At 41.3% G+C, this 13,327-nt stretch overlaps 1 protein-coding gene across 1 annotated transcript; it reads right to left on the minus strand.

Annotated features, from left to right (window-relative positions):
* Positions 1–548: 548 nt before the first annotated feature.
* On the minus strand, positions 549–9,132 carry LOC120809883 (ubiquitin-conjugating enzyme E2 H). The gene is made up of 7 exons (XM_040164049.2): positions 8,672–9,132; positions 5,857–5,933; positions 5,620–5,694; positions 5,497–5,536; positions 5,234–5,286; positions 3,900–4,028; positions 549–2,976 (listed from the first exon to the last, which is right to left on the minus strand). The coding sequence occupies exons 1-7, from the start codon at positions 8,722–8,724 to the stop codon at positions 2,852–2,854; spliced, it is 552 nt and encodes a 183-aa protein (XP_040019983.1). The 5' UTR covers positions 8,725–9,132; the 3' UTR covers positions 549–2,851.
* Positions 9,133–13,327: the final 4,195 nt, after the last annotated feature.

The raw sequence follows: 13,327 nt of genomic DNA on the forward strand, positions 1-13,327 counted from the left end.
CTGAAATTATCACCATGTTCCTCACAAATGTTATGGAGGACACAGCAGGTCAGTGCCATCCTCTTGCTCAGCTCCAGCTTGCAGTCGTTTCTTTTTAGGAGGCACCTCCATCGTCCTTTTAATCTCCCAAAAGATATCTCCACAACCGATCATGCACTGCTCAGCCTGTAATTGTATGTGTGCTGTTCAGGGGTCAGTCTGCCAGTGTCGCAAAAGGGCTTCATGAGCCAATTCTGCATGGGATATGCCGGATCACCGATCAGGTAATGTCCAACATCACAGCCAGAGATAGTCATTTTGTTTTGTCCTAGTAATTCCCCGTCACTTAAGGACAGACTTCTGGTGAGACAGGCGTGTGACTGCCATCTAGTGGACAGAAACGAGACACATAATGTCAAACTCGACCACGTAGACTTTCATCCTGCCGGTCAAAGCTCAAAGGCCTTTGAATCAAACAAAAGTATTTATTTGAAAGCTTAAGGATACATATTTGTTTCTTATATCAACCCCTAAAATCGGACAAACACAAGCAAAATTCTTACAATAGGTTATATATTTTGTAGATGTTTATTTATTTTTTTCAAGTTACAAGGGAAGCACATTTATTAATTTTTTTGCTTTTCAAAGAAATCAGGGTTATTTCCACTTGTTTCCTGGAGATAGGGCTTAAAAGACAAAAATAAAAACATTCAAACACATCAGAGCCATCAAATATATGAGTCTCATTAATAAAAAAAAAAAAGAAGCTAAATACACTGATTAGCCAGGCTGGACAGTGGTTCGTTTTTTTGTTGAAAATGACAATTGCTTGTGGGATCATGTCGTCCCGAGACCTACACCGATGTACACATCTGGTTGTTGAGGCTCGTTGGAGCCACGTTAACTGGGCTGTTAAAGCCGGCCGGCAAAAGATTGGGACATGCTCATTTAACCAACCTATGCTACATCCCAAATTAAGGTGAACCCTCTTGCAAGAAACCATGGAAGAGACCCTGATATAATTTGAACAATATATTAAGGGCTTATCAATCAATTACAATCCATTTCTTTCCAGTAGAAATAGTCAATTTTCCTGGTGATAAAATACAATTCTGATTCCCTTCCAGAAATAAATCAAATGGATCTGCAATGCAATGAATGCATGTTACAAACATGTATCAAGCTTCAAGGCTGCTTTAAAACACATACCACTGTACCATCATGAAATTTAACAGGGTAAACCAGGACTGAGGCCTTTAAACTGTCCACCGAAGAAATCTGTTACTCCATTTAAGTTTGAACTACTGCAAGACTCCAAATAGGGTTTGACACAGAAAGGAACTTTCTATCTTCATACTTAAAGGTAAAACTGTATATCCCGATTCCAGATTTTTGGGGATAAATGAAACTAAGCCTGTGGATCCATTAGATTTTGGTCCCACTATTTTGGAAAACAGGCCATCAACAGCAAGAAAAGACATAAATGAGAATGTTGAATGGCTGAAACAAAGAACTTCTGACTCGACAGCGTAAATCGTCTTTGATGCATTTGCATAAGAAGGGGGTGCAGGTGGAGCAGGGGTGCAACATGTCGTCTTAAAGAGTCCTCCCACAGACAAAGATGTATTAATCCTCCTCATCTTTACAGGACAATTAGTGAGGAAACTACTGTGTTATACAAGTATCAAACAATACATAAGGATAGGATTCACCACCCGCAAAAAAAAAAAAAAAACAACTAACTATTCCTACGCAAGTCAAACACCTATTATAGTTCAACACAAGCAATAGGCAAAGTTAATAAGTTCAATTATTCAACAAGAACCTGGATAATCTCCACCCAACCTGCCCGGCTTGCAGAGGCCCTGCACGCAGGCGTCCTCCCCCTTTTCTACAGCTCCACAAAGCGCTACACAACTTTACTTCGGTGCCATGCCATAATATACAGAGATACTCAGAGAATGACAAACACTTTCCTAAAACGGAGAGGAGGCGGAGATGTGTGTTTGACGAACGAGGCGTCGGGTGTGTGAGCCTCGTCTTGGGGTTTCTGCTCAGGGGTCAATACAACACAGATTTTCAATTCACAACATGAGTCTCCCTGGATTACATTCATGCACAGGCACAGGCACCCACGCACACTTACACGCCTAGTCCCACGCATGCTGTGGTGCTGTCATGGTTCGACGCGTTGCTCTCGTGTGGTGCGTCAGCAGGTCTGCGGTCCTGTCCCGGAGGCCGTCTGCAGCCACGGCAGTCTGTACACGGGGAACGAGCTGCGGCGCCGCGGCCTCCCGCTCGTATGGACGCGAGTATCGTGATGGCAACTCCTCGGGAGACGGGGTGTAAAAAAATTCTGAAGATGTATGGTGACGCTTCAACACAAATGGGAATCCGCACTCTTTTGAAGTTGAGACTGCTCAGAAATGGAGCGGCCGTCATCCTGCCGTCCTCTTTCAGGGAGATGCCCGATGAGCCAGTAAAAGTGTTGAATAAATACAAGAGGAAAACTAAAACTTGAGTATTTTATGTCAGTCCTCCTTCGTCCTGCATTGGTCTCACTGCTCAGTTTGGACATGCATCGTCAAAAGCCTTAATTGAAGCCACCAAAGATTGTGGAAATGAATGACGCACTCCTTTCTGATCGAAACACGCTATGGGGCAAAGAGGAGGGCGATGGGCAGGTGGTCTTGGACGCCTAAGTAAGGGTTAATATTCTGCAATATCATACTGCAAATCCTTGTATAGCAATAAAAATCCTTGTGTTGCTGTAAAAAAGTGTCTTGTTTAAATATGAATATAGCACTGAGTTTCTGCTCTTTAGGAAAGGACTGTCTGTTGTGAGCCGAAAGGAACAGGATCGCCCCCTTCACTACAACTCCATGTCCTGAGCCTCGTCCTCCGAAAAGTCTGACATGGAGCTCTCGGAAGAGGAGTCGCCCCCCCTCTCCTCCTGTTCCTTTAGAGCCTCCTCTGTGGCGTACTTCTGGATGTACTCTGAAAAAGACACACATGGGAGACATGGCTGAGCAACGCTCTGGAACCGCTGTCATTGAAATACTTCAGGATGAAATCTATCACGTTCAACTTTTATGTGTGTATAAAAAATTTAATCTGAAAATCAGGCTATAAAGTTGTCGCAGTTTCCACATCATTTTGCAACATTTGAGGTGTTACTGACGCGTTCTAATAACTTCATCCCTTTGTGCCTCTCCTCTGACAGTTAAACCGCAAAGGGAAGAACAGGCACTGGCCATTGTTTATCTCAATTGCAAACTCCTTATATTGGCTTCACAGTAGTGAATGGAAACGCGCATTAAATTGCCATTTTATTTTGCAGATTTTAGACTGCGGTCAAAAACAAGTCTCCTAATAATGTTTTCTGTTGAGATATGAACTGTATTAGCCCGAGATGGCTTATGATTAAAGTTTAAACTTTGCAAATGTGAGTTGAATCTGTGTAACTTAAGTAGTTCTTTGGAAATCCCAAGTTGCATTTTGGAATAGTTAAAATCCATAAATATTGAGAAAAACAGGGATACCGTCCACCAGGGGTGTCCAATAGGTCGAACGCAATCTCAAAGGCAGTACCTCTCAATCGCTTGCCATTGATAAAAAAAATGACGTTGTGATGTCATGCGCGGTCTACCGCGGGAGACGACCGAAACTAACGCTTATTAGCCATCCTTGCTTACTAACGGACGCATTTAATTTCATTCCAAAGCCACCCAGGATGACTCCAGTAAGGTAATGACCAAGAATGTGCGGGATGCTTGTGACGGGTTTCCTCCTTCTGACAGATGAGAGGCATATCGACTCGTTATGCGCTGTGTGGCCACCCCTGTTCTACACTGAGCCTACTCATTTTTTTTATCTTAATCGCCTCTGCCAATTTTCAGCGTTAGACTCTTCTGCGCTACCTTGGATCTTTTGCTTATAATCCTCGGGTCGGTGCAGGTACATGGCAGCTGCGTCCCCATTCAGAGGATCGATGGGGTTTGGGTAGGCGAGCAGCTGAGGGAGGAACGACTCAAAGATGTTGGTGAGGTCTGATGGATACGGAGAGAAAGATCAGGTCAGCGCAGAGAACCACAAAGCTACAGAGAAACATCAGCAAGCTGGATGAGAAGTTATCACTGTGACAGATCTTGTGTGCCGTTACAACACGGTCCACTAGAGATCGCTCTTGCAATGACATGTTTAAATTTAAACAGCAGTCTTGTATTCTGGTCAGCACTCATTCATCTTCTGACTTGAAAGTGTGAGTCAAGGCACAAAAGCAGGTGATTGGATTTTATCGACTTAAAGATTAATTACGACTGTGATATGTATACACACACACACACACACACACACACACACACACACACACACACACACACACACACACACACACGCACACAGTAAAGAAACTGGTTAACATCCAGCACAAAAGAGGCATTGTGAGTGAAGGGCGCTCCGGTTCTGACAGCGCTCCCAACGCCACACACACTCTAGTTTAATAATTGTTACAGACTTAAAAAGTAAAAAATACATTATTACATGATACATTTTTGTAGCATTTTATGTGTGTGTCCGATTAAAATAGTGTCAGCTCTGGTTTTAGAGAAGTACTGAATTTTAATTATTTTTATTTTTTACAGATAGTCATCAATTAATATCATTTTTGGACATTTAATATGTCATTACGGGTTTTTTAAAACACCGCGACAAAATGATAACTGTTGCTAATTCAGATGAAGGCTACTGACTATATAGACTTTCATAGGCGTCAGCCGTTCAAACAGTTAGTCATCATTATTATCTTTAATTATTATCTTTGCTAACCCCTCATTACACCGCTGTCACCCCTCGCAGCCACTTCAAAAGACATTATAAAACGAATGCAATTTGTTTAAATATTGACATAACTAACAATATGACTCATAGCTTCATTAAGTTGAGACCTAAGACTCAAAATGTAAAACCGGGAGAACTGAACACAAGATCAGAAGTTCACTTGAAGTGAGTGTTTTCCTCACTGTCTGTTCAGAGGCCTCTCAGCCTCAGGACCTTTGCTCTGTACATGGCCTCAATACCAGCAGCAGTTATCACTAAGGTGTAAGCTGATTAAACTGGGATGCTCTGTCCAAAGCTGCACTGTCGAGGCTGCTTGTTTTGTGTGTTTCTTTATCGGCTCTTACTGTCAGTTCAACCGAGTGGTCGGGGGAAACCGACACTCAGTCACAATGAGAGCTGAGAAGGTGTGACCTACCGTAAAGAGCTGTCCACGTCTGGTTGATGACATCTAAACACACGGTGCCTGACCTGAAAACGACAAAACAATGTAAATAAAGCAAAGCAAGAAAAAAACATGACTGTAATTCATTTCGTCTATGGCGAACAAGAGGATATGCTTCAGGAAACAATATTTGTATGTTTGTAAGTATGACATTCGTGGCATGTGGCTCTCAGGTTGCTAGCTGGTTGATAAGTGTATAAAGCTATGAGTCAATCACTACAGTAGGACCTACTTACGCTTCATCGATGTTGGGATGAAAGATTTTATTCATGAATCCTGCGAACAAAGAAAAAGTAGATTTAATGCTTGTAAAGAAATATTCACGACTTCACCACAACACTTGCTAGAATATTTCATACCTATTGAGGGGGATTTGAAGGGATATTTATCCGGTAGGTCAACCCGGACCTTCCAGACACCTCCTTCGTACGATGCTGGACAAACGCATGAATATACACTCCCGTTAAACACATTGACAAAGTATCACAGGGTCCCACAAGACAGTTCAACAGATGTTAAAATTAACACAGACTCAATGCTGATCGAGTACACCAGTAAGATGTCAATGAGGAATAATCAATGAAACCTTTACTTACTTTCAGGAGGTCCGTGAAACTTCACAACAAATTCATTGAGTCCACTGAGGATGGTGACCTCATGCTTACTCTCAATGCTGACGTTTGGTTAAAGAAAAGGCTCAATGAAAACACAACAGGAGAGGCAGAGAGTTCAAACACAAAAATGTAACAGGCTGCTGGATTTACATTTTAGGGTCAAACGCAACATCTCTCTCTCTCTATCTGAACTAGTCCGGGCTGAAGTCAAACAGAGGATCAAAAGCATGAGAGAGGGCAATGAGATCAATAAAGCTGTGTTGGAAAACCTTCAGGCCTTCAACCACCTTTAATTTAAGGTGGAACGGATGGGAGTGTTGGTATGTTTTGCTGGTAACTACAGCTGAAGGAGATGGGAGCTGACAATATTACAGCGTGTGGGGACAGAGACAGACGTGAGAATGAGACATAAAGGTTGGTCGCATTCAGTCTGTGTGAGAAAAAACAACTAGAACACAAAAGGCACTAGTGAAGTGTGAATCATCCTGTAATAAATCATTGTATCACCTCTATCTCCACAATCTAACCGAGAAAACACATGTCTGCTAATTTAGCCAAACCGCTGGAGCCCAAATAACATTTCTAAACAGCTTATCGGGAGGCAAAATACCTACAAACCGAAGAGACTGTTTCAAAAGCTGTCACTCCCTACAAAAAGGTTCGCAACCCACCAAGAAACAAGACAGGGAAGCTCTGTGTGATCAGGCCCATTTACTGCAGGAACAATAAGCTTTCTTTGTATTTTCCCTTATTTGCATGTTTTTATAGACATGACTGCCCACGATCATGCCTAGCTGTTCTCTGTATCTTGGTGTTATTATCACCATGGGACCATGCCTTCATATTCTTTTAAGTTCATAACCCAACTAATAAACAAGTTTACCTGTGTATAAAACTACCTGCACTCGGAGAATCAGACATGCATTGAGAGGGTTAACGACATGGTTATTATACTGAGCTATAGATGTTAAATGACTAGATAATGATATTTAAATGTTACGAATAGAATAAAGAGATAAGTTATCAGTCAACAGTGATTCAATTTGATCCATTCCTCTAAATTAAATGTTTTGCAGTATTCCTTGATATTTTCTATTCATAAACTGTGTCTGAGTGATTGAGTCAAAGACCAAATAAGTTTTAATGTAAAACTCAAACTTCTTAAAAAATAACTATTTCAAACTTTTGTTTTTATTCCCTTATAACATTTGAGGTTAAAGGTAATAAACTGTTACCTACCCAATCATCAAAGCTATTTGTGCCATTTGTAGCTACAAAGGATTATTAAGTAAGATTTAAACAGCTTGATTATTTAATTATTTAGTTCACCTACCAGAATTACCAAAAAGAGGACAGGATGATTTCTTCGAATAGCTGGTTTTGCTGGCCAAGAGTCCAAAAGCTAAAGATATTTAGTTCATAGAAAAGAATTAAGCCTAGGAAAAAAAAGTAAATTTTTTGTGTAACAACGCATAACAACATGTTGTTGCATAAGTACACTATATAGCACCGCCCTGCCATGAACTGGATTTTCCAAGCCCCAGCACTGCACAGGGCCCGTACAGCGTGCTTGTTTTTCCTCGATCAGCTGTGTGTTAAGCCCCGCCCTCTACCATGTTCCGGATGGTAACAGGCGGACCAATGAGAGCGCAGCATCTAGCTGCAGGACAAAAACAAAACAATTCAACTCACGCTGCCAGAAATCCCTTCACGCAAACTTTAAGCAAAAACGACAAAGAGATATAATACAAAAAGTAATTTTAACAAAACACACTGTGGTATAACGGTTTGGAGAAAAATGTTAATATATATAAATTCGGACATTTCCTTCCACTTTTGGCATCGTTGAAACGTAATCTAAATATAAATAAGCTGTATATTCTTTCCTCTAGAACGTGTGACGTGACATGCGAACCGTAAAGTATCCAACACGTCAACTGACGTTGGTTAGGTTGTTTATCTGCAATTAGCAAGATGTGTTCCTATTGGGGTTGCATCAGAAAGCACACCAAAAGTTTAAACATGGTCACTGTGTTCACTAACTATAATGAACGGTAATGTGATTAGTTAACATTATCTGTTGACTTCGTCAAAGATCGTCTCTGCTCGTTACGTCGGCGCTGTTGGTTTTCTCTAGGCGATAGCGGGCTAACAGCTAGCGACATTTACCTTAACGTCACTAAAATCACGGCAAAATAAACGTGTCTTTCCAAAGAAGCCTTTCCAAAATGTAAAGTAGTTTTAGCGTGTCGTTCGTATCGCGTTGTCAGTCCGACTGCACCACAAATTGTTGGCTGACACGCCAAGTTATCGCTTCACAGCTAAGGCTAACGGCGTCGAATGCTAACACGGAGCTTTCCAGCCGACGTTGTATTGCGACATTTTTTCCGTGGCGAATTCTCGATTGATACAAACAAAAAACAGCGTCGCTACTTTGTTAGCAAGCTAACGTTAGCCAACAGGCGAATGAGTTTACACACACACACACACACAAAAAAAAATAACAGCGAGTGCAATTTAGCTTCCTGGCTACTGCGCCAACTTAACAGCGAGCTAGCTAACGTCTAACCAACGGCAGGCTCGACACAGCTACACATTAATACCGCCGAGGTGATTAACGCTAACATTAATACACACTTGGAACCACGTATCAATAACACCGCGACAGCTAGTCACCGCCTCACAGCAGCCATCGGGAACATACGCGACATTTCACCAACGGTTATTTAAAAACAATCCCGTTTCATTGGTCTTTTTTTTCTTTCGGCTCGTTGTTTATGTTCAGAAAAAAGGATACAGTTTCACCACGTCGGTATCCATTCGCCTCTTGCCCGGACTTGGAGACGACATCTTCGTATTCCTTTCCGGATGATCTAAAAATACTGCGACGATAAGGCCGCCTCAACCTTTCAGCTCAAAAATACCTACAAGCCCTCGGGACTGTATCAACAACCTTCCCACAGTGTCCCCAAACAAGACCCCAGCTGCAACATCGCCCACTTGATCTCCTGACCAGCTCTACCTAGTTGTGTCCTGTCCTGAAGACTCTCTATCTAGTTCTCTCTCTTTCTCTATAGTTCTCTCTCTTTCTCTCTAGTTCTCTCTCTCTAGTTCTGTATCTAGTTCTCTCTCTCTGTTTCTCTCTAGTTCTCTCTCTATGTCTCTCTCCCTCTCTCGCTTTCTTCCAATGACATCAACCCACAGAGGCCAGACTGAGGAGAGGAGGGGCTCAGCTATAGAAATACACTCCACAGAGCTGCACGACTGCACTGTGGGCATGTTATTTATGACGGCGAATACAACTGCGTTGATCCTTCTCGAGAAGATGCGAGTTTAAATATAGTATCTTTTCCGATTTGGTTTTGTAAATGAGGCTGGTCAAATAGTACGCAAAGATACTATGTCGAAAATAAATGCGTGCCTTTCTATCATGCCAACGTCTATGAGGAAATTAACTTATTGAGGCCAAAGTTGTGTTTCTTTGCAGCCACTGAATCCAAGAATGATAGAAAGTTTAATATGAATATTTGATGAGTATTTAAGCTTTTTGTCACACACTTTATATTGGTAAGCATCCGTTAATTGGACATGCATAACATGCCCAGTAGGTTATATTCTACAAGGTCACCTGATGATACCAGCAGTCTAATATAACAGAAGCTTATTGCAATGCATCCTGTGGTCATCAAGTTAACAATGTCCAGTTTTTTATTGGTTTGTACTTTATGGTTAGCTTGGGGCAAGATAGTTTATGCTGCGGTTCGATATTGCTTTACTGTGAACAGCATTTGTAACATTTAGTCTTGCCTCATTGTTATTTGCAATTGAATGTGTTCCCCACATCTGGTACATCGATAAAACCAACAAAACCCTGTTCCACTTGACCTTTAAATCAAACTCAGCTAAATGTTTATTCCCCCTTAACCATCCTTAACCAAATCTCCACATCCTATGAAAAGAGAAATCGAAACCAATCTAAAGTTAGTAAATTACTTAAGGAAAAAAGTGAAAAAATGTGAAAATTGAAGTCAAATCAAGAAATGCTCCCACATTTGTAAGCTACATGCAAATGTTGCTATATTTAATGTTTTGTATTGTATACGGTTCATTCACATTGTTATGGTATTCTGCTCTATATGAAACTGTATTAACCACAGCTTGAGGAGTAGTAAATATCAACCCAGTAGTAAGTCTTAACAAAGTACCTTGAAAAATCTCAAATGAGGTGAGACTGTTGTCGGGTGGTCATATAATGACCTCCTGAGGTTACGAGACCCCGCTTCTCATACGATGACAACAGCTAGTAACACCATTTTTTGCTTTGCTAATGCTGATAACTGTGTTTCTGTGGAGCCAAGAAGAAAGCCTAAAAAGTGTCTTACAACAGCTTTTCTCTTTCTAAGTCACTCGCACTACTCTTTGTCAAATGTCACTAATTGAGTAGTTATTTACATGAGTGTGTAGATGTCTGTGTTGGCGTATTAAGGGCATGGTGGATTTTAAATGGTTTTAAAGGTTTAAACCATTGCTCGCCCCCCATTAAATTGCATAGACATGACAAAGTCTGAATTAATGACCCTTTCTTAAGTTCAAGTCCGATCCATGATTCCAGAAGTTGTTTATTGGCCTTCCATGTTTCCAGGTAAATATAAAATAACATTTTTAAGGGCTAGTTTACATGGCAGAACCGAATGGCATTATTCTGATTTGCTTATTAATTTTGATCTCTTTGTGCATTAACAAACGGATGTCGTGTTTGTACCTCAGTGCATCAGTCAGATTACTTTGGATCAGAAGTGACGACCTCCATGAATCTGTGAGTAGATCACTGTAATAAACCAAGAAGTCAAATCATCTCCTGTTTAATCTCATCAACACAGCTGCCACTCAATGTTGAGAATCTGTTGATCCCCATCACATCTCATAGACTGGATCCTCTCTCTACTTCATAGTTTATTGAATAATTATTTGGAGAGGGAATATTACTTTAAGAAATGACGCTGACACTCTTCCTGCTGAAGGCCACAGGGTAATCGTTAGTAAATACAGTGATGTTTAAACATTTTGTGTGCTTTCTAATGCTACCCCAATAATAAAACATCTTGCTCATTGCAGATAAACAAAACCTAACTAACGTCAGTTTACGTGTTGGATACTTTACGGTACACATGTTTATCACTCGTTCTAGAGTAAAGAATATACAGCCTAATTATATTTAGATTACATTTTAACAATAATGATGATAAAGTGTGCCAGAACATCTGGTTAAGATTTTTACGACAAGTAGGAATCTTGTAAGGGACAATCGACATGAACCTCTAATTGATTGATTGGTGCATTGTGAGCACACAGGCTAAAAGTTCAAAACAAAAAAAACTTTTTGTAACCACTACAAGGTCCGAACAGGCAGCAATGTTGTCTTATGTTAAACATTAACAAGATTGCGTTAACATAGCATAAATGTGTGAATTGTAGGAAAATAACATCAAAAAGACAAAAAAAAGTGTGTGTGATCTTTTCATGATCACTGGTCACTGATACAACTCTCTTTTAAGATTCTTAATTAGGCGCTGCTTATTTTCACACAGTCCATATGAGAAAGGCCCAAGCAGCTTCTCGTGGGATGGATCTGTTTTGCTTCTTCAGCTTTCCCCTGTGAGCTTCAAATCCAGATTACCGCATGAGAGCGAAGCGGACCCAGAAGATCTGGGGGAAAGGTTGGCTGTTGTTTCAGTTGAGCGAGATGGTGGGACGGTTGAGTGACCGTCCCACCATGTGTTTCCCTGGTAGTAACAAAAAACGTTATTGTTTATCTTTACTTTGATAAGATTGTGATTTGTGTGTTTTGCAGTATAATATTTAATAGACATCTTCAAACATTTTGTTTGTGAATTTATATCTTGACATAATGCTACAGTCCTCAAGTAACAGTAAAATACGTTCCTGTGACATTCATGATCTCAATGATCTCAATAGTAAAATGTAAATGTAAGCGAGGCTATCTTTCGGCTATTCTTGAAATGCGATTTTATATATTGCACTTCAATATTCTGAGACGCTTCCGCTTTGCGAAACATAAACATCACCGTGGGGCTCTTGAACGCGACACGAGGAGGTCTCCGCTCCTCTGATTGGTCGGTTAAGGGACAGCTGGCTGTGACGCTGCGGAGCAGCAGCAGCAGCAGCAGCAGATGTGCCCCGCGAGCGGGTGTTTTTTCGGGAGGCGGCGGCGACGGAGGAGCGGAAAAAACATTTCGGAGAGCACGCGGTCTGGCGTAAATCACGGAGAAATAGTATCAGCTGATTGTGCATAAACTGATCTGTGACTGGACTAAGGATGGGAGAAAACAGTGATGGAGAGAGTAGGAGTGAGGATATGGTGTACAATAACTGGACTGAAGTAGGGAGAAATAAACGAGCCAGGAATCGTAATAGTGTATCTGGTAGTAGTTTGGTAGGGAGAGAGGAAGGCAGGGGGATGAGGAGGAGGATTGTTGAGAATGTAGGGTTCAAAGTCATTTTGAGATTCAAGGAAGTTAATGATATTAGGAAAGTGAGTCCGGTGGCTCTGACCCGCGGGTTGAAGGAGAAAGTGGGTGATATTCTGATGGCCAAGGTGCTGGCTGATGGTGGCTTGTTGATCGAATGTAACGATGAGGAACAGAGAGAGAAAGCAATGCAGCTGAAAAAGGTGTGCAATATGGTGGTTGAGAGTGCTAAGAAGATAAGTGACGGGCCCTTCGTGAGAGGAGTTATATTTGGTATCCCAATGGAGGAAAGGGTGGAAGATTTGAGATCAAGTATAAGAGGTGGGAAAATTATAGGGATTAAACGTCTGCAAGTAAGAAGAGGGGGAGAAAGGGTTGATAGTTTGTCAGTGTTGCTGAATTTCCAAGAGAGGGTGTTGCCTGATAAAGTCACTGTGGGATATATGAGGTACAATGTAAGAGCTTGTGTCCCACCACCGTTGAGGTGTTTCAAATGTCAAAAATACGGACATATTGCAGCAGCGTGCAAAGGCAAACAAAAGTGTGGAAAATGTGGAGGGGAACATGAGTATGGGAAATGTAAGGACGGGACAGAGCTCAAATGTGCAAATTGCGGAGGTGCACATAGCGTGGCCTATGGTGGGTGTGAAGTAAGAAAGAAGGCAGTGGAAGTGCAGCAGCTAAAAGTGAAAATGAATATATCATATGCAGAAGCAGCATAGATGGTTCAGAGGGAGAGTAGAATGGAGAGAGGGGGGAGATATAACAAGGAAGGAACCGTCTCAGCAGGCAAATGAACAACCTGTAGCAAAGGGGAGACGGGAATGTCTTGACAATAAATAAGGAAAACTTTGTATATTCCATGGTGGAAGTGCACATTTCAAGCAAAAGAGAGATCTGAGAAGATTGAAATAATAGTAAAGAGTGCAGCAATATATTTAAATATTCAGGGGATAACTGGGATG

Source organism: Gasterosteus aculeatus, chromosome X (genome assembly GCF_964276395.1).
Source record: "Gasterosteus aculeatus chromosome X, fGasAcu3.hap1.1, whole genome shotgun sequence".
NCBI classification, from domain to species: domain Eukaryota; kingdom Metazoa; phylum Chordata; class Actinopteri; order Perciformes; family Gasterosteidae; genus Gasterosteus; species Gasterosteus aculeatus.

Excerpts from the sequence above, each read along its gene's own strand:
- LOC120809883 (XM_040164049.2), bottom strand. The coding sequence starts at position 8,724 with ATGTCGTCTCCAAGTCCGGGCAAGAGGCGAATGGATACCGACGTGGTG. Across the intron at positions 5,537-5,619 it reads CTTCAAATCCCCCTCAATAG|GATTCATGAATAAAATCTTT; the intron begins GTATGAAATATT and ends CTTTGTTCGCAG. Across the intron at positions 2,977-3,899 it reads TTATAAGCAAAAGATCCAAG|AGTACATCCAGAAGTACGCC; the intron begins GTAGCGCAGAAG and ends TGTCTTTTTCAG.